The following is a 21734-nucleotide window of genomic DNA, read 5'->3' on the forward strand; positions in this document are numbered from 1 at the left end:
CACAGCTAGGTTCTGTTCAACCAAGAACGGATATTTAACATTGGCTTTTTACTTTTTCTAGGTTTGTTTTTCCCTAAAACCTTAAAAATTCATATCTCCACTTCCCCTTATCTGATCTTGGTTGTTTTGGTTCATTTTTGCATATTAAATTGTTCCCTGTTACCTCAGATTGGCTTGCAAACTGTATTGTTTTGTTTTCTTGGCAATTACATTGTTGGTACTGCCTGAGCTTAACGTGCATTTTCTGGGGAACTGCCCGCTACTGGTGCCACAACGACTTTGGGTCGAGCAGAGTTTCCCTACTAACTTTGTTTTTCTAAGTTTTTCTAAGAAATGTATGTTTATCAACGTGGTGCTTGTAAACCCTATGCACAAAATATTAATTCACTTTCACATAACCTGTCAACCCTTCCTCCTCCTACTAAACCATGGCAAGTATTCAGGATTGATTTTGATAAACTTAAAACCACCTGCGTCACAGTTAACTCCCACACACAAATGGGGTTATTTAGAGTTTGGCAGATGTAGGGCACCCACCAAAAATGGGTGATATCACGTCCTTCCTATTTAGTGTGTAAACAGTTGTTTGCACTGTAAGTATAACTACACATATACAATCTAAATAAGGCAGAAGGGCAGTCCTGCATTTTTAGCAAACTTCCCGCATCTGCCAAATTCAAAATAGCTTTCGCTGTTCCCTTACTTTGTGAGTTCCTTGAACTTGTATACCATGTACATAGGGTACCATACAACATCACTAACAGAATGTGGAGGTCATAGAGCACTGGCCGACCAGGCCATGTTCCCCCCCCAAACTAAAGTGAAACTTAGCTAGTCCAGGCATATCTGAGTTGTTTTTTCTCTGCCAATCACAATAATTGGTCATTTATTTTCCTCTGTCACTACAGCGAATAGCACTGCTCTATATACAGGCCTTTTGGGGAATTAAAGGGTCAACACTGCTTGCTGTTTTGAGACATTCACTGGATAGCAATCATACAACTCCATGAAGTCAAAGCCCCCTAAAAAGAAGAGAAGCGACAAACCGCTTGATGTTTTGAGACATTCACTTGCTAGCTATTATACATCTCCATGAAATCAAAGCTCCCCCCAAGAGAACATACAACAAAAAACAAAAAGCCTCTATTAAGGGAAAATGTCTTCACTTAGAAAGGGGACGTTAGACGACAGTAGTTTTCTCAATTTGTGCTGTGCAGTTCAGCGCCTTTCTCGTAGGGTGCTTCACAGTCTGAAAGTCTAATAACGATGCTCCGTGTTTTAGACAATACATCAGCTAAGCACTGGCTGCTGAGAAACTAGTGCAAATTTCAGAATGTATTGTTGTCTGCGTGGCACTGAAAAAATGGGAAGTAAAGGTTGCCAAGGCTAGCCGAGAACGCACTAATCTTGGCCCACAGAATAACATTGTCTGTAAGCTTTACCCTTGTCTGAATTGTAGGGACCTTCTCATATCATTAATTTAAAAAAACTTTTTTCGGTCATATTTTTGTCCCAGGATTTGCTGGAATCAATCAGTAAAGGTACAGGCAGTCAATTAAAGCTCCTTCAGGGCTGTACTCCTGGCACATCAGAAGGAACACCTCCACAGTCCCTGATGGGGCCGCGCAGTGAAGAAGAACGTTTTCCACTGGTTTGACAGTTTCCCCTCAAAATTGCTCCCATCTCCATGGTGGAAGCTGCTTTGAGAGAGAGAATTGTGTTAGTTGCTCTGCCATGCCATGATAGCAAGGTGGACCTTCCATCGTTTATCTTCTTTTCAAAGACAGACCACAAAAGTAAGGGTCCATCTCTGGAAATAACAAACTAATGTCATTCATGTTGAAGGTGCTTTCATCCAGCACAAGAGTGACATTTTCTGGCTTTTTCTGCACAGGTCCAGCATGTGACAGATGTCACAGAAGTCTACATACATAAACCTGAGAGGTGCAAAACATTACTGATCATTATAAAAACGAAATAGATCAAGATTGTACAACATCTCAGTATACAATATGGTGCTCAATGGGAAGGAGGTGCAAATTACCACCACCGGGCCAAGTTATGTAATCTTTCACATGAAGCATTGCTTATTTGAATTATACAGTGGCGGCACGTCCATTAGGGCGGAGGGGCCATGCCCCCCCCACCATTTTCTCCTCATGAGAGTGTCTGTCAGGCTGAACAAAGGTCAGTCTGACAGACACTCTTCATGTTCAGGTTAGGCAGCGAGGAGTGAGACGTGCGATTTGCGCAGACTCCTGGCTGCCTGAGCTAAAATTTGCTGGGATCAGGAGGTCACAGCTCCTATGGGCGTGACCTCCTTGGATCAGCAAAGGTGCCTCGAGGCCCTCTCCTGGGTGACGAGGAAAGCGTCACCCATTGACACTCGCCCTGGGCGCTTCAGGTTTAAGCCCTGAAGTGCCCAGGGCGAGTGTCAATCAGTGACACTTCGTCACAGAGTAGGGTGGGGTCAGCAGTCTCACTGACCCCATCCCACTCTGTGACGAGGTTGGGACTGCTGCCTTCCCTCATTGGCTGACCTCAGGTCAGTCAATGAGGGAAGGCAGCAGTCCCAACCCTCCTGGGACCTGGAGGCTGAAGTAAGTGTGTGTGTGTGTGTGTATGTGTGTGATGTTTTAAATTGAATGTTTGGTGCGCGTGTGCATGTTTGAGTGTTATGAGTGTTATGAGTGTTGTTAATGGATGTGCGTCCGTGTGTGTGTGAAACAATGAGTGTGTGCGATCTTTTAAAATGAATGTTTGGTGCGTGCATGCATGTTTGAATGGTATGAGTGTTGTTAATGAATGTGCGTGCATCTGTGTGTGAAAGAATGAGTGTTTGTGTGTGTGTGTGTGTGTGTGTGTGTGTGTGTGCCCCGCCCGCCCCCCTCCCTCCTAAAGCTGCCGGCCGCCACTGTTTGAATAAATAAGAACATTTACTCACGGGGAAGGTACTGAAGTTGTCTTTGTCAAAGTCTTGGAGAGGCACTTTGAAATCCATTGAACTAGACACAGAAAAACAAAACATATCAACACAAACTAGATCAGTTCTCTTGAATTGCCACCTTAGAATGCAAATAAACATGATCGCTGATGTAACAGTACTGTACATCCATAAGTCATATTGTATAAATCAGAAGAACAAGAGTAATATTGCCAATAGACACATGCATATTCTTTGATTTATCAAATAGATTCAGTGCGCACCAGTTGCAGGATTACTAACAGGAGAAAGAAATATGTTTTTTTCTGGAGGCTCCTCATAACTTTTACTTCACTTGAAGCATTTTTATCACATGAAAGTGGGCGCGCAATATCAGACCAGACACAGGATAGAAACGTATATTGCATGTAACAGCTCTGGTAGAATATATTGTACGCATCCACCTGCACACTTCCCATTTATCACCAACACCCCAACTTTTTATTCTGGCTGGAGAACGATCTCACAGAAGTATGCCCTCACCACACAGAATGAGTCAGCATAGTCGGTGAGCCACGCATGGCAAAGAGGTCCATCTCCTGGCACTCTTCGTCTAGTCCTGCCGTGCCCTTATCCATCTGGTGCCTGGATACCAATGTCTTTGGTTGTGCGTGTCTTGGAAGTGGTGACTCACAGGTATGCGAACACCGGAAAGGTCTTCCCTCGACCCCTTCCCGTCTTCCCACTTCGTATCGTAATTATCCCTCTCCTGAATGGATCACAGCACTCTAATCCGTTCTCATCTTTCCAGCGTCTCTCCTGTCATCACACATGCTTTTCTGTCAACCCATACCGACAGCCCGCTGTGGTATTCTCATCCTCGTGTCCTCTCAGGCCTTTCTTCTGTTCTGCTCTCATCCAATCCAGACAACACAGCAGTCCTTGTTTGATCCCACCCCTCATCTTTAGGTCTTGACTGTGACAGCACACACGCTGTTACTTGTGAGACTATTAAATACAACAAGGGACTTGCAGCCTGCCCATTGCCTTCTTTGTCACTCTCATTTAAGCCTTGCAGCTGGGAAGTGTGTGAGCCGCATCACCTCCTTTTCTTCATTGTTCCGCTGATGGAGGTACTATTTTTATTTATTTTTTCTCGCTATCTTTGATCGTACTTACTCCCTCCCCGCACCTTCCATGGAGAAGCTCGCTCCCCCTGTCTGCCTGTATTCTTTCTTGCGCCGTCCAACACTCCTCTCATTTGCAGTCATTTTGTGAACCCCCCCCCCCCCCCCGCCCTGCCCTGTGTTGCCTGCCATTCGCGTCCAGCCATTAAAAAAACAAAAACAAAAAAAAAACACTGAGAAAGCCATAGAGCTCTGGCATACAAGAAAGCTGACTGACTTTGTCACTTTTATTCTAGCCATGCTGTACAGCAGCACGGCTGATGAGGAACATGACTAAAAGTAAAGAAAACTGCTATAATGTAGCCAGCGCACCCTAGCGTTTTTTCTTTTTTTAAAATTTCAGCCATAGAACTACAATAAGGACGTTTCATTCGACAACAACAATCTGTTTTTTAATCTGCTTACATTTTTGTGTAAACTTTACTTTATCGGGGAAGAAACAACACTGTAGCCAAAGAGACTGGCAAGACAAGAAGCATGCTGGGAGCGCCCTGTGTATTAAAGGTGGCTCAGGTACCATTCAGCTCGGATCAAAGCCAGGCTCCTGTGCCTGGCGAGTCAGGATAAGTAAAGGCGATCTCTTTCTGTCTGTTAAAAAAAGCCAAAGGTGTTTCAGGTCCTTCAACTCCGAGCATATACATATTTGTTCACTGGCGTTTGGGGACGGCCTATCTCCTAAATTTAGGATGTAACTACAAACATTTCATACGAACTTGCCTACTGATGGCAGATCTGTGCAAAGCCACTTTCAGGCAGAGTGTGGAAAGAAAATAAGGAGGTACTCACTGTCCCCCCCATGCCCTCCACGCCAAGCGCAAGAATGTTTCTGAGGTGTTCTGTATCCACCTGTTTAGTACTAGCCTCCATTGTAATTATATTGCAGCATGTGAGGACTGCAACTGTTTGCATATTTTCAAATATTACAACCCAGTGAGAAGTGCCACTGCTTGTATACAGTATAACCAGTATTCAACCCAGTCGAGAACTGCTAGTGCGCATATACTACCAGTATTACAACCCAGAGAGAAGTGCTAGTTCGTATGTATTACAACCCAGTCGAGAAGTATCACTGCTCCTGTATTACACCACAGACGCCAAGTGCCAGTTCTCGTATATATTATTATATATTACAATCAACCCGAGAAGTGTCGCTGCTTCTATATAATTATTACTGCCACACCAGCTGTAAAGTACCATTGTACGTACATTGTCAGTATATAGGACCAGCTGCCGCAGTTTGATCCCACCTGTCAGAAGCATCAGTGCTCGCTACAGTATTTCTCAGTCGACTTGGGAAGTGCCAGAACTCTTACATTTCAGTCTTACAACCCAGGAGAGACGCGCCATTGCTCGGTAGTATCAGTATTGTCATACAGCTGAGAAATGCTGCTGCCGGTATTTTCAGAGCATCGTTGACCAGGATAGAAATGCGGGTATTCCCAACCCATCCTCGAAGTTCCTTTGCTAGTAAATGAACAGCGTAAAAGTGCCAGTGCTTCGACATTGCGAGTATTGAACCTCACCTTATACACCATCCCACTAAAAGCCACGCAGAAGAGCCCCTACTCATCTTGAACTACTGCAATTCTTAAGCAGGTTGTTATGTGTTCATGTGCCTCTAACTCCTCGTGCAGCGTCCATGCCACTTGCTCGCGAAGCCTCTCGCGGTTGGAGTGTAGAATGTTGTATAAAATGTTGTGGCTTTCTAAACGGGAGGAATTGGGAAGAAGGCACCGGAGGGAGAGGACGTGAAGCAACGTTGGCATTTGTACTGGTCCTGTGCAAGAAATAAACCTCAAGTAATCATGAAAACTAAGGATCCGTGTATATTCATCATAAGAAAGGGCCGGGATTTTCATATACATTTATTGCCGCCAGTCTGAAAAGTGTCTGCACTGGTATACTATTCGTTCAGTATTGCAACAGTGCAGTGAAATACTTTCAGAAAATGGTTGACAAATTCCCGTACTCATCTAAAAGCACTACAGACACTGAACATGGTCGGTATTATCATATACACACCATTCCACCCCAGATCAAAAGTGGCATTAATCACATATTATCAGTGGAACTCGGCTGAAAATGGCGACAAGTGCTTGTACGCTCATATAGAAGTATTGAACCTGTCTGAGACGTTCCATAACTTAAACGTGTCAGTATATGTGTATTATAAACATGGCAACATGGTTGAGAAATAATTACGCTGATATTTTTTTCTTTTGGTAAATCTTTTTATTAGTTTTTGTACAAGGATCCCACCATCGTGGGATCACAATTAAATATTGTCAAAGTTCAACCCATACAGTGTCGATGCATCATTAATAAACATAAGTCATAGTAAATTCCTTCCACAGCAGTAACAGGTACAAGGGCTCCAATAGGATACATACATTTATTGTGTATAGTAGTCCCACCTATGGAGTGTAGGAGATGCCTGTCATCGCTTCTGGTCCAGCTAGTCCCTAGTACAGTTCCCTTGCAGGACGCAAATACCTATAATTGTAATGTGTCATCAGTCTTGTGACCTGGGTGTCTCTCCCTTCCTCCCTCCCTTCTCCTTATCAGTCCCGTCCTGCTCTCGCCTCAACGCCACCTAGTTATAAAACAATAGATTCTGCAGTATGGGTGGTTGTTTCCCCAATATCGTCGTTCCCTCCATCCATTGTCCCAGTGAAGTTGGGTTCACACCGCTCTGTCTGTGTTCCCATGTCCCCATCCCTATCTTGATCCTGCTGAAATGTTTCTAGTAGACCTACCCAGGCCTTCAGATCATCCCGCATTTAACCATCTTGTCGATGTAATTTCATGCGAACTTCCTTCGCGACTGCCCATTCTGCGACATCTTTAATCCATAGCATCATCGAAGGATGCAGGATTCCCAGCCATCCCATAGTCCCACTTCTCTTGGCCAACACCCAGGCCAGTTAGAACTTCCACACCATCTTGCCCCTTTTAGGAATACTGATCAGTCGCAACAAGCAGCCTTTGGGAGACTCCTCAAGCCGCAGCTTCGTTGTCACTCACAAACGCGCCACCACCTGCAACCAATATGAATGAACACCAGGGCACTGCCACGCAATATGGAGGAAAGATGCACCTCCCGCTCCACACCTAGGGCACTCTGCTCCCCTACCCCTAGACATCTGGTTAAGCCTGACCCGTGTCACGTATGTGCGATGCACGTAATGAAAGCATGCCATTTTAAACCTTGCATTACAGGAAACCTCCTTATCCAGTGCACACAGTTGATTCCGTTCCCTGTCCGTTAGTGGCGAAAACTTGTCTTCCCCATGCTGTGCATGCCGTTGATACATTTCCGGGTCTGTCCACCTTAAGTGTTTTGCACAACAATGTCTTCATGTGGCATACCACCCCTTGTCAAAGGGTGGCCTCTTAAAGATTCTAGTGCATGGGTACTCGCAAACATTTCCCCGGGGGTCACAAAATACTGTCTGTGGCATGCCCGAGGGCCGCACCAATGCCAGCAGGGCGATGATCAGGGTGATAAAAGGTTGGCATATGGAAAACCGAAGGAGATGCATGGTGTGGACAACAAACCGAGCCTTTACTTCTGTCTGCTACTGGCGCTCTATTCTCATGAACCAATAATTAAAATCAAAGCATTAACTTCTAATGTAAAACGTGAGGGGGTACAGATGTTCATCTTGTGGCTGAATTGCAAAATGTGGACCCAGAAAACCTGACATCAGCTGTGGCTTCCCCATTTGATCAAACTGTGTGATCCTAGGCAATTGGTTAATTTCACTTTGCATTCCTTTTATTCACTACCACATATGAGAGCCCACTGAAATATACTAGTTCGAGATGTGTGCTATAAAAAAACCTTCTCTTGTGTTTTATTTAATAAACTCTAATGTTGTTCCAGTTATACAACAACCAAGGCTACACACAAGGTGCACTTGACAAATTACTTGTTTCTTGGTTCACTAATGCCATTGTTTTCAGAATGGGGGAAGCATGAATGTTTCCAAGATCATTTTTTAAAACTACCACATCTAGTAAATGTCTCTCAATGCAGTGATATAATCTGATCTAGTAAGGTAAAACACTCATGCATGTTAAAGTACACTTTTTAGAAGTTTGCAAAGAGTTTATCAAGCTTTTACATGTTTAGTGCACAATGACTTTAAAACTATAGGTGTTCCTAAAGATAAGTTGTCTAGGCCACTTGTCTAGGCCAATTGGTTAATGTGTAATTTAAATATGTCTGTTTCACAGCTTTCTGAATGTTCCTGCTCTGTCAAGTGAACAACAGCCCAGTGCTGCTGTTCACTAGGGGGCCACAATTAAAGGTCAGGAGTGCCACATGCGGCCCCTGGGCTGTACTTTGAATTCCCCAGCTCTAGTGACTGCCTACTCCCATATTTCTGCCACTTGCTGTACTACATAAGGTATACTGGGGGGCTGCATGGAGCCTCCCATAAGGAGTGCCAATAAGAGTGCATACCACATGTGCCCTGTATGAGTCCCACCCCCTCTGCAAGGGATGACTCCTGGTGGTCTGCCACACTGGGAAACGCACCAACACCCGCCGACCACGTACGCAACCTAAGATTCATCCTGGACTCATCACTATCAATGACCCAGCAAGTCAACGCCATCTCCTCCTCCTGCTTCAACACCCTCTGCATGCTTCAGAAGATCTATAAATGGATCCCCACTGAAACCAGAAGGACAGTCACCCAAGCTCTCGTAAGCAGGAAATTGGACTACGGCAATGCCCTCTACGAAGGAACCACGGCCAAGTTCCAGAAAAGACTGCATTGCATACAGAATGCCTCCACACGTCTCATCCTGGACATCCCCTGCCACTGCCACATCACAGCCCACCTGAGAGAACTACACTGGCTCTCCGTCAACAAGAGAATCACGTTCAAACTCCTCAACCACGCTCACACCGGACCAGAATACCTCAACAAACGGCTCTCTTTCTACACCCCGACCTGACAGCCTTGCCCTCGCCACCATCCCACGCATCCACAGAACAACCGCAGGTAGCAGATCGTTCTCCCTCCTCGCCGCCAAGACATGGAACACTCTTCCCACCCACCTGCGCCAGACACTGGACCTACTTACCTTCAGGAGACATCTCAAGTCATGGCTGTTCGAGCAGTAGCAAACCCCCCTCCGCGCCTTGAGACCCTCACGGGTGAGTAGTGTGCTTTACAAATACTCTGATTGATTGATTGATTATGAGTCTCCACTCCCAGTTAACTAATATGCAGCATGTTGTAGCTTAGATGCATAATAGCATATTTCCAGGTCTGGGAGACCCATGCCCCCTCTATCATATATTGCTTGAGCAGGGGCAGTGCCACACATCTTCGTCTTTCTGCCCATACCAGTGAGACCAATAACTGGTCATTGGTTTTAAAAAGACTACAGGGGAGCACATATAGGGCATTTTGTATGATATATAAACACTGGGGCAAGAACACCATTTTCGCTACCGCGATCCTCCCCACCACTGATAAGGGCAGTGTATTCTAAAATCTTATCAAGTTTGTCAGTCTGCTGACCAGTGGGTCAGTCCCATACTCCCACTGACTGTCCAGGGAGTGCCTGAAAATGACCCTCAGATATCGAAAGACCACTGTCTCCCCTTTCTCAGTCCCAGTGAAGCCAGTTCCACAGTTGTCTTCCCATTGAGTGCCCCAATGGAAAATGTAGGGACTTCCATCTGTTTATGTGTAGTCCGGACACCTCAATTGTCTCCAGCTGCGTCAGTAAAACCGGGACTGACTCCGTCGGACTCCATAGGTAAAATAAGGCATCATCTACATACAGTGAAATTAAATGGGTAACTTCCCCCACTCAAATGGCAAACTCTAGTCAGATCCTGGCACACTATCGACACCAGAGGCTCAAGTGCCGGGGCAAACAGTAATGGAGAGAGTGGGCAACCCTGTCTCGTGCCCCTCCTCACCTCCAAATCCGCAGGCATTACACATCTGTTTCGCAATCTAGCCGTATGTGCTGTATACAGGAGTTGGACCCACCCGGTGAACTTGGGACCGAATGCCATTTTTTGGAGGACCAGTAAGAGGTATCTCCAGACAAGAGTGTCAAAAGCTTTAGTGATATCCTTAGACTCCAGTACCAATAACGCTGATATTACAAACTTACTGAAAACTGTCTGATGAGCTTACTCTTGTACCAAATTCTTGCAACTGGCAAACCATCTTTGAAGTGCTAATATTTTAGTACTGCCTTTAGGTTGAAAAGTGGTAGTGCTGTCTGTTAAACGCTTCAAGCCTGTCCGAGAGAAAGCACACATTTGCTTGTTAGAAGTATTTCATTCAGTCTGTGAAGTGCCTCTTCTCTCAGATAAAAAAGGTTGCAAACTTCTTGAAAGGTGCATGTAAGTAAGTAATAAAATACAATTTTTTGGAGGACTAGTAAGAGGTATGACCAGTCCAGGGTGTCAAATGCTTTAGTGATATTTATAGACTCCAGTACCAATAACGCTGATATTAGAAACTTATTGAAACCTGTTTGATGATCAGTGGATATTCTTGTGCCAAATTATTGCAACTTGCAAGCCATGTTCGAAGTGCCAGTATTTTAGTACTGCCTATCGTCTGAGAAGTGCCAGTGCTGTCTGTTAAATGCTTCGTAGCGTGTTAAAAATGTGTTTTCCGGTTGGGTAGAGTTATGCAGATCCCGCCACTCTAATTAGGGTAGGTTAGATACATAACCTAAATTACCCTGTGCTAACCCTCTTACAATACACCAATTTTATCATGTTTTAGGGGGGAAGGACATGCACTTTAGCATTGATTAGCAGTAGTAAAGTGCCGAGCCCCAAGGCCAAAAAAATGATACAGCAACAAAACAGGAAGTAACAGCAAAATGTGTGGGGTATGACCACCCTAAGAATGCCAGGTCTAACATAGCCTGTCTGAGAAAAGCACACATTTGCATGTTAAAGGTATTTAGTTAGGGTGTGGAGTGCCTCTTCTCTCAGGTAAAAAGTATTGCACGCTTCTTGAAAGGTGTACATGTTTCTCCATCAAACATTGCAGCTGCTTCTGTCAGGGGTTGACAGTGCATCTCCATCAAAAGAAATGCCTGTTTTGAGATGGAATCTGCTGCTGAATTACTTAGTATTGGAGATATTCATTCTCATAAAGTAGTTCACTGATGTCTTCAAAACACCCCGTTAGGATTGAGGAATGGTTGCAGGTCGGTTGAACATGCTTTACATTATTCAGAGAACTGTGCTTTATAGTGCTGCAGCAGTACTGTGTGATGTGAAGGTACTATTATTATTATCTTTATCATTTAAGTTTTATATAGCATGAATTTGGCCTAAAGGCTTTAGAGTGGGTTACATGATTTATTACACGTTTTAGGCACAGGGAGGTTAAGTTATTTTCCCAACTTCATAGAGTATGGGCCGAGACTGGGATTTGAACCTGGTTCGGCAGCTCTTCCCATGCTAAAACTAATCAGAGAGCTGCAAGTGCAGGTGTCAGCTGCAGACAGGTCACAGGTTTACATCTTAACAGGTCCACCTCAGTCTTTGATCCCTGTGAGTCCACAAAATACACCTTTTATTATGAGTAGTCTGTTCAGTGCATCGTTTATTAATGGTTCACATTGGTTTTTGGGATGAATGTGATGTGACTAATTCTGTCAGGAATTTTTGTAGTTTACTTATTATGGAGCTGTGTTGTAAGGTAGAGTTTTTCATTTCACAGGAGTGAACGGTTTTTAATTTGCTGGCTAAGATGTGTCTGTGCTGCTGAACTTCATCATTGGACAATTTTATCCCTTTAATGCTGTGTAATGTGCATGTGGAACAGTGTAGCTAAGGTGGTCTTTTGGTACTGTGAAGTAGGTTGTGTGGAGTGTGGTACTGCAGTTACATAGTTGTGGTGCCATGCTGCGGATATGAAACAGTTGCAAGGTTGAACTAACATGCTATGCAAACTCTGCAAGACATGGTCAAATGAGGAAAAAGATGAGCTGTTGACATTGCTCTGCTTTCAATGCGCAGCTGGTTCGACGTTGTGTGCGCAATACTTTTCTCTTAAAGTGGAAAAATGCTGAACAGCGTCAGCAAAAAGCATTGGCAAAGCCCAAAGGCGAGACCTGTTGGCTTTGCCAATGCTTGTCATTCTAGGAAGGCCTCTTGCCTCTGAACTTTCATGGAGGCTCATATGATGTGGGACTACAGTGGGGAATGTGGTACATGGTTGCAGCAAGAGTCAACAGATGAAAACAGGATGGCTGGCTATGAAGTTGGAATCAGGGGCAGGGTCTGCAGCAACACTAATTTGTTCCTAGGGAGACTCACAGTTAGGCGGGGTGAGGGGCTGTTGTGGTCAATTGGATAGGATACTTGCATGAACTTGTCATGTCTGATTTTCTTTCAGTCTCGGCTATCTCCACCTAACTCCTCGGAAGGGGAATTTCTCTCTTCTCTTCCGGTCTCCTTTTTCTTTCTGGTTGCCCTTCTTCAATTTTTGCATCTTATGAACTGCCTACTGGTAATAACAGATCTCATTTTGGTCTTCCCTTTATTTTACCATGCTGGGGCTCTCCTTTGCATGATGGTGACCAACCCTGAATGACACAGATTCTGTCATCTACAGCATGAGTGTAACAGCTTCTGACATAATGCAAGCTATGGTATCAACATTTGGCATATAATGTAATTAACTTGAAAGGGACAAGGGTGTGGTCTGCACATTCTGAAGCCTTGGAAAGGGAGCCCTTTGGATCCTAGGACACATTGAAGACATCTTGGTTCCCTCCCGGTGGGAGGGAGTTGGTCCTAGAACCAGTGTGGTGTACTTAAGAAGGAAAAGCTACTTCTTTCACTAGACGCACCCATGACTGGGCCAACAGCCTCCACCAAGGGCAGAGGTGTTCTGCCCCATTGGATTACACAGGATTTCACAGAATGTGCTGTAAAATCAGGAGAGGTTGCTTTTGTGAACTGTAAGCCCATTGGTTAGGGGGTGTCCGGAAGTCACCCATCCACTGGTGAGTGAAACCTACAAAGGACCTCACTCTCAGCCCATCAGGACACTTTCTACGAGTAGAAGAGGACTAGACCTTCACTCTGGACCCAAGTGGAGACCTGTGGGGCTTGACCTACTCCCACTTGTACCCAGGACTGAGAGGTAGGCTCCAATGATTAGCTGGCTAACCTCCTGTGAAGATGCAGGGAAAAAATAAGCTTTAAGATGCCATTTTCTTGGAGTGTCTAGCTGACAAGTAACAAATGGATCTGGGCTGAACCCTGCTGGAGACCTCTGCTAGAGTGCATCATGGCCCCTAGGTACTGGCCAAGAGGGCCTGAGAGCCTTGCCAGAGACCAAGAGGAGCTGCTCCAGAAAATATGAAAAGTTGAAGCTTATTACATTTCTGGACTTCCAAGACCTCACGGTCATCAAAAGGACCTTCTGCCAAAAGTGCCCTATTTCAAGAGGACTTCTTTGGAATCTGTTTCAGACGTGCCTCGCTGGAGGATTTTGACCTGCATAAAAAGGACAAAGGGTCTGATAAAAGGTTTACCAGATGAAATAAAAGCAGACAGGATGGTGAGGGATTTTACATCCTGCCCTTACTGTGCCAGACAAATTTAGAGATGTCCACCAGTCCTGCAGACATCTCCATACATTGGCAGGAACCATCTTATGATGTTCCTTGCCAATGTAGGATAAGTTAGGCAGATAACTCCATCAAACCTAATGGCCAGCTGCCAGCCTTTTCCAAAGTTTTTAATTTTTCAAAACAAATTCCTAAAGCAGGAGATTTTTTGGAATAATAAAAAAACGAATGACCCCCTCCACCGTTTAAGCTTTCTTCCATAATGTAGGGGCCAATTTAATTTTTTACTGTCCTGGCGGTGGAGAACAGTAAAAAAAAAAAAAGTGTCTGACCGTACACTCGATGTAGCTTGTAAGGTTGAATAGCTTGCCTGGGATGGCCCCTACTCCCTCGGGCCCAGGAAGATTTTACTCCACTGGCCTAACCTTGGAAGTTTGCCCAACTCTAAATCGAGCAGCCATAAAAAGAGTTTGGTGGAGAGGTTACTTCTTTGCAACAGCAACGGATTACCCACTCTGCCAAACCCAGCCCTAAGGTCAAAGCTAGAAACCTTGACCAGACTAAATCACGACAAGTATCCAATCAGCAAAAGGACTTAGACAGGACTGAAGTCTGAATCTTCCCACTTAGAGCTTTGCCTGCCAAAGCAATGGATTTAGTTGGAACCTGTCCACCAGCTATCAGACTTCAGGAGGACTTTACAGGATACAGTTGGAGGATTTCTACTTCCATTAATAACACCAAGGCAGGAGGTAAACGTTTTGACTGGAATGACCATCTCAGTGTATTGGACGGCTGCTCCATCACAGTTAGGTTAAAAAATGATGTCTTTGGTTCCCCTTTATGGATTGTAATCATTTTGGGCCATGTTTTTAATTACAATGTTCTCTCATTTTAGTAATTGGTTGTGGGATTTTTATTGTGCTGTGTTTTGACTTTTTAATTGTTTTAGTACTTCTAAATACTTTACACGCTTTCCCTTCAGTTAAGCCTAACGCTCACTATTGAGCTCGAGCACTGGACCTGACATGACTTATCACTTGGGAAGAACTCACATCCTCCCAACGTAATGGCCCATTCAATTGCATAGTGGTAGCTTTTTAAGTAAAGGAGTGCCAACTGTTTTCCTAAATGCCACCTGAATTTCATCAATAGTCAGAGATGAGGTTAAAATAGGAACAATAATATTAACAGAACAGTTAAAAATCCCAAAAGACTAGTTTGCATTGCTATCAATGACCCTTAACTGGACGAGAGCGGGTTGTTCCATCCCTTTACTCAACCAACAATGGTTTGTGGCCAGTGGTATAGTCTCCTAACTCATACTCAGTACATTCTGATTGTTTTTGAGGTAGTGTGTATGCTTGCAACAACTGTTGTTGATTTATATATCAACAAATAAGGAGTCTATTTAAAGCACGTCACCTCAGATGATGATCCTGTGGCTAAACAGAAGCCATTTCCTAGTTTGCCTTTGGGTGCTAAAACAAAAAAGCATGACTAGCCATTTTACTGCTCTTCACAACTAGTGACCAAAAAGGAAACCTAACATTCTAACGAAATGGCAAAGAAACTGGGCAGATTCTAATTATAGAGCCAACACCTGTAAAAAATAATACCTTATTGTGCCTCAATAGGCTTACGGGATACGAACGGGGTCTTTTTCAGCACATATCACAAAGATCAATATTAAAGTATGCTAACCATTGGGGACATCATTAAGAAATTTGTGGTTTATGTGTCAAGGCAGCTGTGGTTGTTTATAGTTACAAACATAGGCTGATGCTGGTACGCTTACTGGGCACGTACTGAGTACCTGAAAATTAATAATTGAAAGGGAGAGTACCAGCATTTCCCAGGAGAGATGTAGTACATTTAATGGGAGAATACTGGTGCCTCTCAGTGAAAAAATAGGTATTCTGAGATAGTGGTCACCGGCGTGGTCACATTGGGTGGTATTCCGCCTCAAAATAAGGAGGAAGAAGGTTCTCCAGAAGCATCACTGGGTATGTCAGCAAGGGTCTGACTGATGCTGAGAGACCATACATGCAGGCAAAGAAAGGTATTTTAGAGGTGGGGTGGGAATGTGAGCATTTTCACCACTTTCTAAATTGCAAAGTGTTCAAAGTGGTCACTCATACCTGGCAATGCTAAACCAAAATTTGTAAGTCATCAGGATCTTATTACTCTGCCACCCACGAAAACAGCATAGTCACAGGCCTGCTTGATTTATTTCAATACCAGAGGCTGGGGGATTTGGACCACGCAGCTCAGTATACACCCTGTCCAAGTAGGGACCCTCACTCTAGTCAGGGTAAGGGGGTCACACTCCTAAGATAATCCCTGCTCACCCACTTGCTAGCTTGGCACGAACATTCAGGCTTATCTCAGAGGCAATGTGTAAAGTATTTGTACACACACAGAGTAACACAGTGAAAACACCACAAAAGTACTCCACACCAGCTTAGAAAAATAACCAGTATTTATCTGAGTAAAACAAGTCCACAACAACAAAAATCCAAATTATACAGAACATACACAAGAAAATATACAGATTTTTTAAGTTAAAAGAGTCTTAATCCATAGAAATCAATGGATGCATTATTTTAGCACAAAGTACATGGTATGTGTCAAAAATAAAGCTGCAGGAGAGGTGAAAAGCAAGTGATGCGTTGATTCCTTATTCGCAAGTGAGGCAGTGAGTTTATTCTTTCCCTGCCTGGTAGGTGATGCGTCAATTCTTTACCCCGCAGAAGAGCGATGCATCGGTTTCCAGACATGCAGCCTCAGGTCCTTGCTGCAATGCTGAATATTTGACGCCCAGGGTCAATGTGTGGAAAATTCCGACACACTGTGCAAAGGGTCCACTTGGAGGACAGGTGCTACATCGAATTTCCAGCAGCGGAATTGGCGCTACATCAAATTATCAGCCACGGGACAGGCCATGTGTCGATTTTTCTGACACGCACATAGAAGTGTGTGGATTTCCCCCCGCAGTTTACCAGCTTCCACTTCTAAGGGCCCAAGGACTGGTTCTGGCACCACTAAGCAAGTCAGCACTTTCAGCAGAAGAGTCCAAGCACTGACAGATGAAGTCTTTGATGTCCCTGGAACTTCACAACAGAAGGCAAGGTCAGTTCAAGCCCTTGGAGAACCTTGGAAAGCAGGATGTAGAAAGCAAAGTCCAGTCTTTTCACTCCCAGGCAGAAGTAGTAGCAGCAGGTCAGCACAGCAAAGCAACAGGCAAAGTGGTGGTCCTCCTCAAGCATCCAGCTCTTCTCCCTGGCAGAATGTCCTCAGTCCAGAAGTGTTCTGAAGTTGTGGGGTCAGCAGTGTATTACTTATACTCATTTCTGCCTTTGAAGTAGGCAAACTTCAAAGGAAAGTCTTTGTAGTGCATAAGACCCTGCCTCTCCCTGTCCTGGCCCCAGACACACTCCAGGGGGTTGGAGACTGCTTTGTATAGGGACAGGCACAGCCCTACTCAGGTGCAAGTGTCAGCTCCTCCCTCCACTCTAGCCCAAGAAGACCCAACAGGATATGCAGGGCACACCTCAGCTTCCTCCTTGTGAGTGTCTAAAGTGATTTCACAAACAGCCCAGCTGTCAGTCTGATCCAGGCATTTATTCAGCAGCCAGTAAGAGGCACAGAATGGTTAAGCAAGAAAATTCCTGTTTCTAAAAGTGGCATTTTCAAACTTACGATCTAAAAAACAACTTTACAAAAATATATATTTTTAAATTTAGAGTTGAGAGACCCCAAACTCCTAATCTATGTCTGTTCCCAATGGGAAATTTGACTTATATTATATTTCAAGGCAATTCCCATGTTACCCTTATGGGAGAGACAGGCTTTGCAATAGTGAAAACAGAATTTAGCAGTATATCACTATCGGGATATGCAAAACACACCAGTAAATGTCCTAACTTTTAAATACACTGCACCCTGCCCATGGGGCCGCCTTGGGCCTACCTTAGGGGTGACTTACATGAAGTAAAAGGGAAGGTTTGGGCCTGGCAAGTGGGCGCATCTGCCAGGTAGAACTGGCAGTTTACAACTGCACACACAGACACTGGAGTGGCAGATCTGAAACATGTTTAAAGGGCTACTCATGTGGGTGGCACAATCAGTGCTGCAGGGCCCAATAGTAACATTTGATTTACATGCTCTGGGCACCTCTAGGGCAGTTTACCAGGCGCTTACTAGTAAGTCAAATATGCCAATCATGCAGAAAACCAAACACCAACCCAATTTAGACAGAGAGCACTTGCACTTTAGCACTGGTCAGCAGTTGGAAAGTGCCCAGAGTCCTAAAGCCAACAAAGACCTAATTCAGCACAGGTTTAAAAACAGGAGGTCGTAAGCAAAAAGTACAGGGGAAACCACGCCAAGAGCTGACAGGTTTAACAGTGATCACAGGATCAACAAAACTCAGCATGAGGGTTTCTGACATGTAGACCATGAACTATTGCTCAGTTAAGATGGAGTGTTAAGTACTTATGTTGCAGCACTACAGTGTTTGAGAAGGGTCCTGGTTGAACCGGTGCATAAAGGACACTAGTTGTGGTTGCAAAGGAGCAAATTATGAGAAAGTAAGTAGACTTACCATTCCTTCACATCAAGTACACTTTGGAACTCATGTGTTACAAAGTATTTGTATTGGGATCAGCCCTGAGCCATGCAAATGTCTCCACTATCCGACGTTACTGTTCATTTCATGGTCCTTTTCCCTTTCTGGGGCCAAATCCTGAAAAGCTGCTACCCTGGCACGGCCTGTTTCAGGTGCATACAGCTTAAACACCTAGCCCAGAATTTCTCAGAGTTAGGGCATGAACTTTAGACAGAACAATTCAGAAACAGGGCAGCAATTTTCGCTCACTGTTTCTTGACTTGGGCTATCTGCATTTCACGTATTGACTCAGAGAAATTACAAGTTTTACATATGACCTTTATGGTTCTCAGATACAAAAAAGGTGCCTGACTCAGGGTGGAATCAGCACCGCTCTACGTGATACTGCCCCTGGTCACTGTTCCATGACAGAGCTAAAGGAATATTTAGGATATCCCAAGATGCAGATATTGATGCTGGCAGCAGTAGAGACTGTCATTCCTGCCCGACACAACTTTGTGCACCAGCAACTTTCTGGAGTTGGTAAAGTCAGATACCGGTTCAGGATTCAGTGCAAAATATTTGGCTATATGATTACAGCATGGGCATAATCACTGAAAAAACGCACCTATAGACTCATACCCATAGATTTAAGGGACAGCTGGCCCATTCTAGGGAACTCTCAAGAGGATTGTACAAGTAGCTAACCTCTCTTGCAAACTAATACCAAACGTTTTGTGCTAAACTCTTCATGACTATTAGAACACATCTCCTAACATCATCAAGACGTTCACACCAGAGATAATGTTTGGCACAACTGCCAGATATTGTCTGCCTTAGACCGCCGTTTCCCTATGAAGATCACATGATGATCTTTAACAGAGAGCAAGGATGCAGAAAAGCAAGATGAAAAGGTATGTACATTAGAAATACCATGCTGCCTTAATTCACTAACAAATGAGAGATTTTATTTTGCTGAAGAATCAAGCATCCTTCATATCCACATCACGATTTGCTTCAGACTCTTTTTTTGCCACTTAAATGTAGGGGGATATAGTAACCGCCAGAGAATAAATAAGGGAGGAGATAAACAATGCCTCAACTCATCAAGGTGCTTAACGGGACACCCCAAGATCTCCTTAAAACTGGCTCCAATGACTTCCAGGTGAAGTGTGAGAGTGAAGGCCAATTGGACATCACATGAAAGATGATTGGAAATCCAAACATCAACATTTCCCTTTGTCATCCACAGTGTCTCATGCAGCTCCCCAAACAGCAGGTTGAAGTCGTTGACTGAACTGTAATATATTGGCAGAAATACTGGCTTATGTACGAGGAAGGGAAAGGATTTGTTACTATACAGGTTGATCCTACAAGTAGAGGGAGGAGAGCTCAGGGTGATGGACGAGGGAGCAGGAAAGTCCAGAGGTGTCAGCAGACATTTCAGGGCTATCACAGAAAGGCAACGGAGCCCATCAGGAATTCTCACTGTCATTACATCAAGATGTCACCAGGTGCTTCTCTTTTTGATTTATGCTGACAGGGTATATACAACCCGTTGAACACTAGACATTTTAACGCTAATCTGTACATATCAGAGGAGCTGTCTACTTTCACTGTTCACTAATAAGTATCCTTTTGGCTAATCAATGGGCACAACCAAGTAAAGCATCTTCAGGTTCCAGAGGCAGGCCCCATCTTTCAGATGAATCCCCTGTATAAATAGTGCAGGTGATTTACACCTCTCATCTTGACTATGTTAAAGGAGTTCTTATGTCATGCGCATGACTGCCAAGCTCATTGGGCCAGTGAAAACCATACTTTCAGTTACATTTTCAATATGTGTCAAGGAAATATATATATGGGCACAATTCACATATGATCAATTTGTTTTGGGATTGTTTGAGTATATATTGATTATTCTGAAAAGAACAATGGGATTTTAAACTATAGTGTGGCTCACTTGGTCCAGCCCTAAGGCACTCCGAAGGCGGCTCAGTAAATTGAAAGCTTGCTTCTGATGAATACAGTGTCCTTGCAAGGCAGAGTCAGTCTTCCATCCTGCTTGGGCTGCTAATTTAAATACCATACATTGGGTAATAGCAACATCTGTTATTTACGGCACTCCAAGACAGACGATAAGGTTTATAAGTCTTTGTTATTATTTTTCATTATTGGTGTGCATTGGCTCACAATTTGCTAATCTCCTTCACACGTTTAGTGGAGTTGGTGCGCGTAGTTTGGCCTGACAAATTACAAAGGCTAGTGTTGGACTTTTGCTTATGCAGGGTCATCCCGAATCTTTTTGCCTCCTGCCTCCTAATTTTTTCTGACCTGTCGCTGTTGGCTTTTGAACTCTGAGCACTTTCCCACTGATAACCAGTGCTAAAGTGCATATGCTCTCCGTGTAAATTGTATGTAATTGGTTTATCCATGATTGGCCTATTTGATTTACTAGTAAGTCCCTAGTAAGGTGCGCTAGAGGTGCCAGGGCCAGTAAATCAAATGCTACTAGTGGGCCTGCAGCACTGGTTGTGCCACCCACATAAGTAGCTCTGTAATCATGACTCAGACCTGCCACTGCAGTGTCTGTGTGTGTATTTTTACACTGTAAATTCGACTTGGCAAGTGTACCCACTTGCCAGGCCTACACCTTCCCTTTTCTTACATGTAAGGCACCCCTAAGGTAGGCTCTAGGGAGCCCCAAGGGTAGGGAGCAGTGTATGGATAAGGTAGGACATATAGTAATGTGATTTATATGTCCTGACAGTGAAATACTGCCAACTTCGTTTTTCACTGTTGGAAGGCCTGTCTCTCTCATAGGATAATATGGGGGCTACCTTTAAATATGATTACAGTGTAGATTCCCCTAGAGAGTAGATGGACATGTGGAGTTTGGGGTCCCTGAACTCACAATTAAAAAATACATCTTTTAGTAAAGTTGATTTTAAGATTGTGTGTTTGAAAATGCCACTTTTAGAAAGTGAGCATTTTCTTGCTTAAACCATTCTGTGACTCTGCCTTGTTTGTGGATTCCCTGTCTGGGTCAGTTTGACAGTTGGGTTGTTTTTCACCTCGCACTACACAAAGGGGGCTGGGGTGTAACCTGCATTTCCTGATTAGCCATCTCTGCTAGGAGGGAGGGGTGGAGTGGTTACTCTCATCTGAAAGGACTGTGCCTGCCTCTGACAATGCCGGCTCCAACCCCCTGCTGTGTGTCTGAGGCCTTGCCTGGGCAAGGCAGGATTTCACAAGTAGGTGTGAGTCCCCTTTGAAGAAAGGTGACTTCAAAGACTAAAATGGGTATAAGAAGGGCACCCAAATCTACAGACTTTAGAAACACTTCTGGAACCAAGAGGAACCTCTGCCTGGAGAAGAGCTGAGGACGAAGTGCTGCCCTGCCTGTGACTGTGCTTTGTGGAGCTTTCCT

At 44.2% G+C, this 21734-nt stretch overlaps 1 protein-coding gene across 2 annotated transcripts in view; it reads right to left on the reverse strand.

Annotated features, from left to right (window-relative positions):
• The window catches only part of AOAH (acyloxyacyl hydrolase), an 845303-nt gene that overhangs the window by 659490 nt on the left and 164079 nt on the right, over nt 1-21734 (reverse strand). For both annotated transcript variants that reach the window (XM_069215577.1, XM_069215569.1), the window contains exon 7: nt 2945-3005. In XM_069215577.1, the coding sequence (XP_069071678.1) occupies nt 2945-3005 (61 nt within the window). The remainder of the gene's footprint in view (nt 1-2944; nt 3006-21734) is intronic.

The sequence above is a fragment of the Pleurodeles waltl genome, chromosome 2_1 (assembly GCF_031143425.1).
Source record: "Pleurodeles waltl isolate 20211129_DDA chromosome 2_1, aPleWal1.hap1.20221129, whole genome shotgun sequence".
NCBI classification, from domain to species: Eukaryota; Metazoa; Chordata; class Amphibia; order Caudata; family Salamandridae; genus Pleurodeles; species Pleurodeles waltl.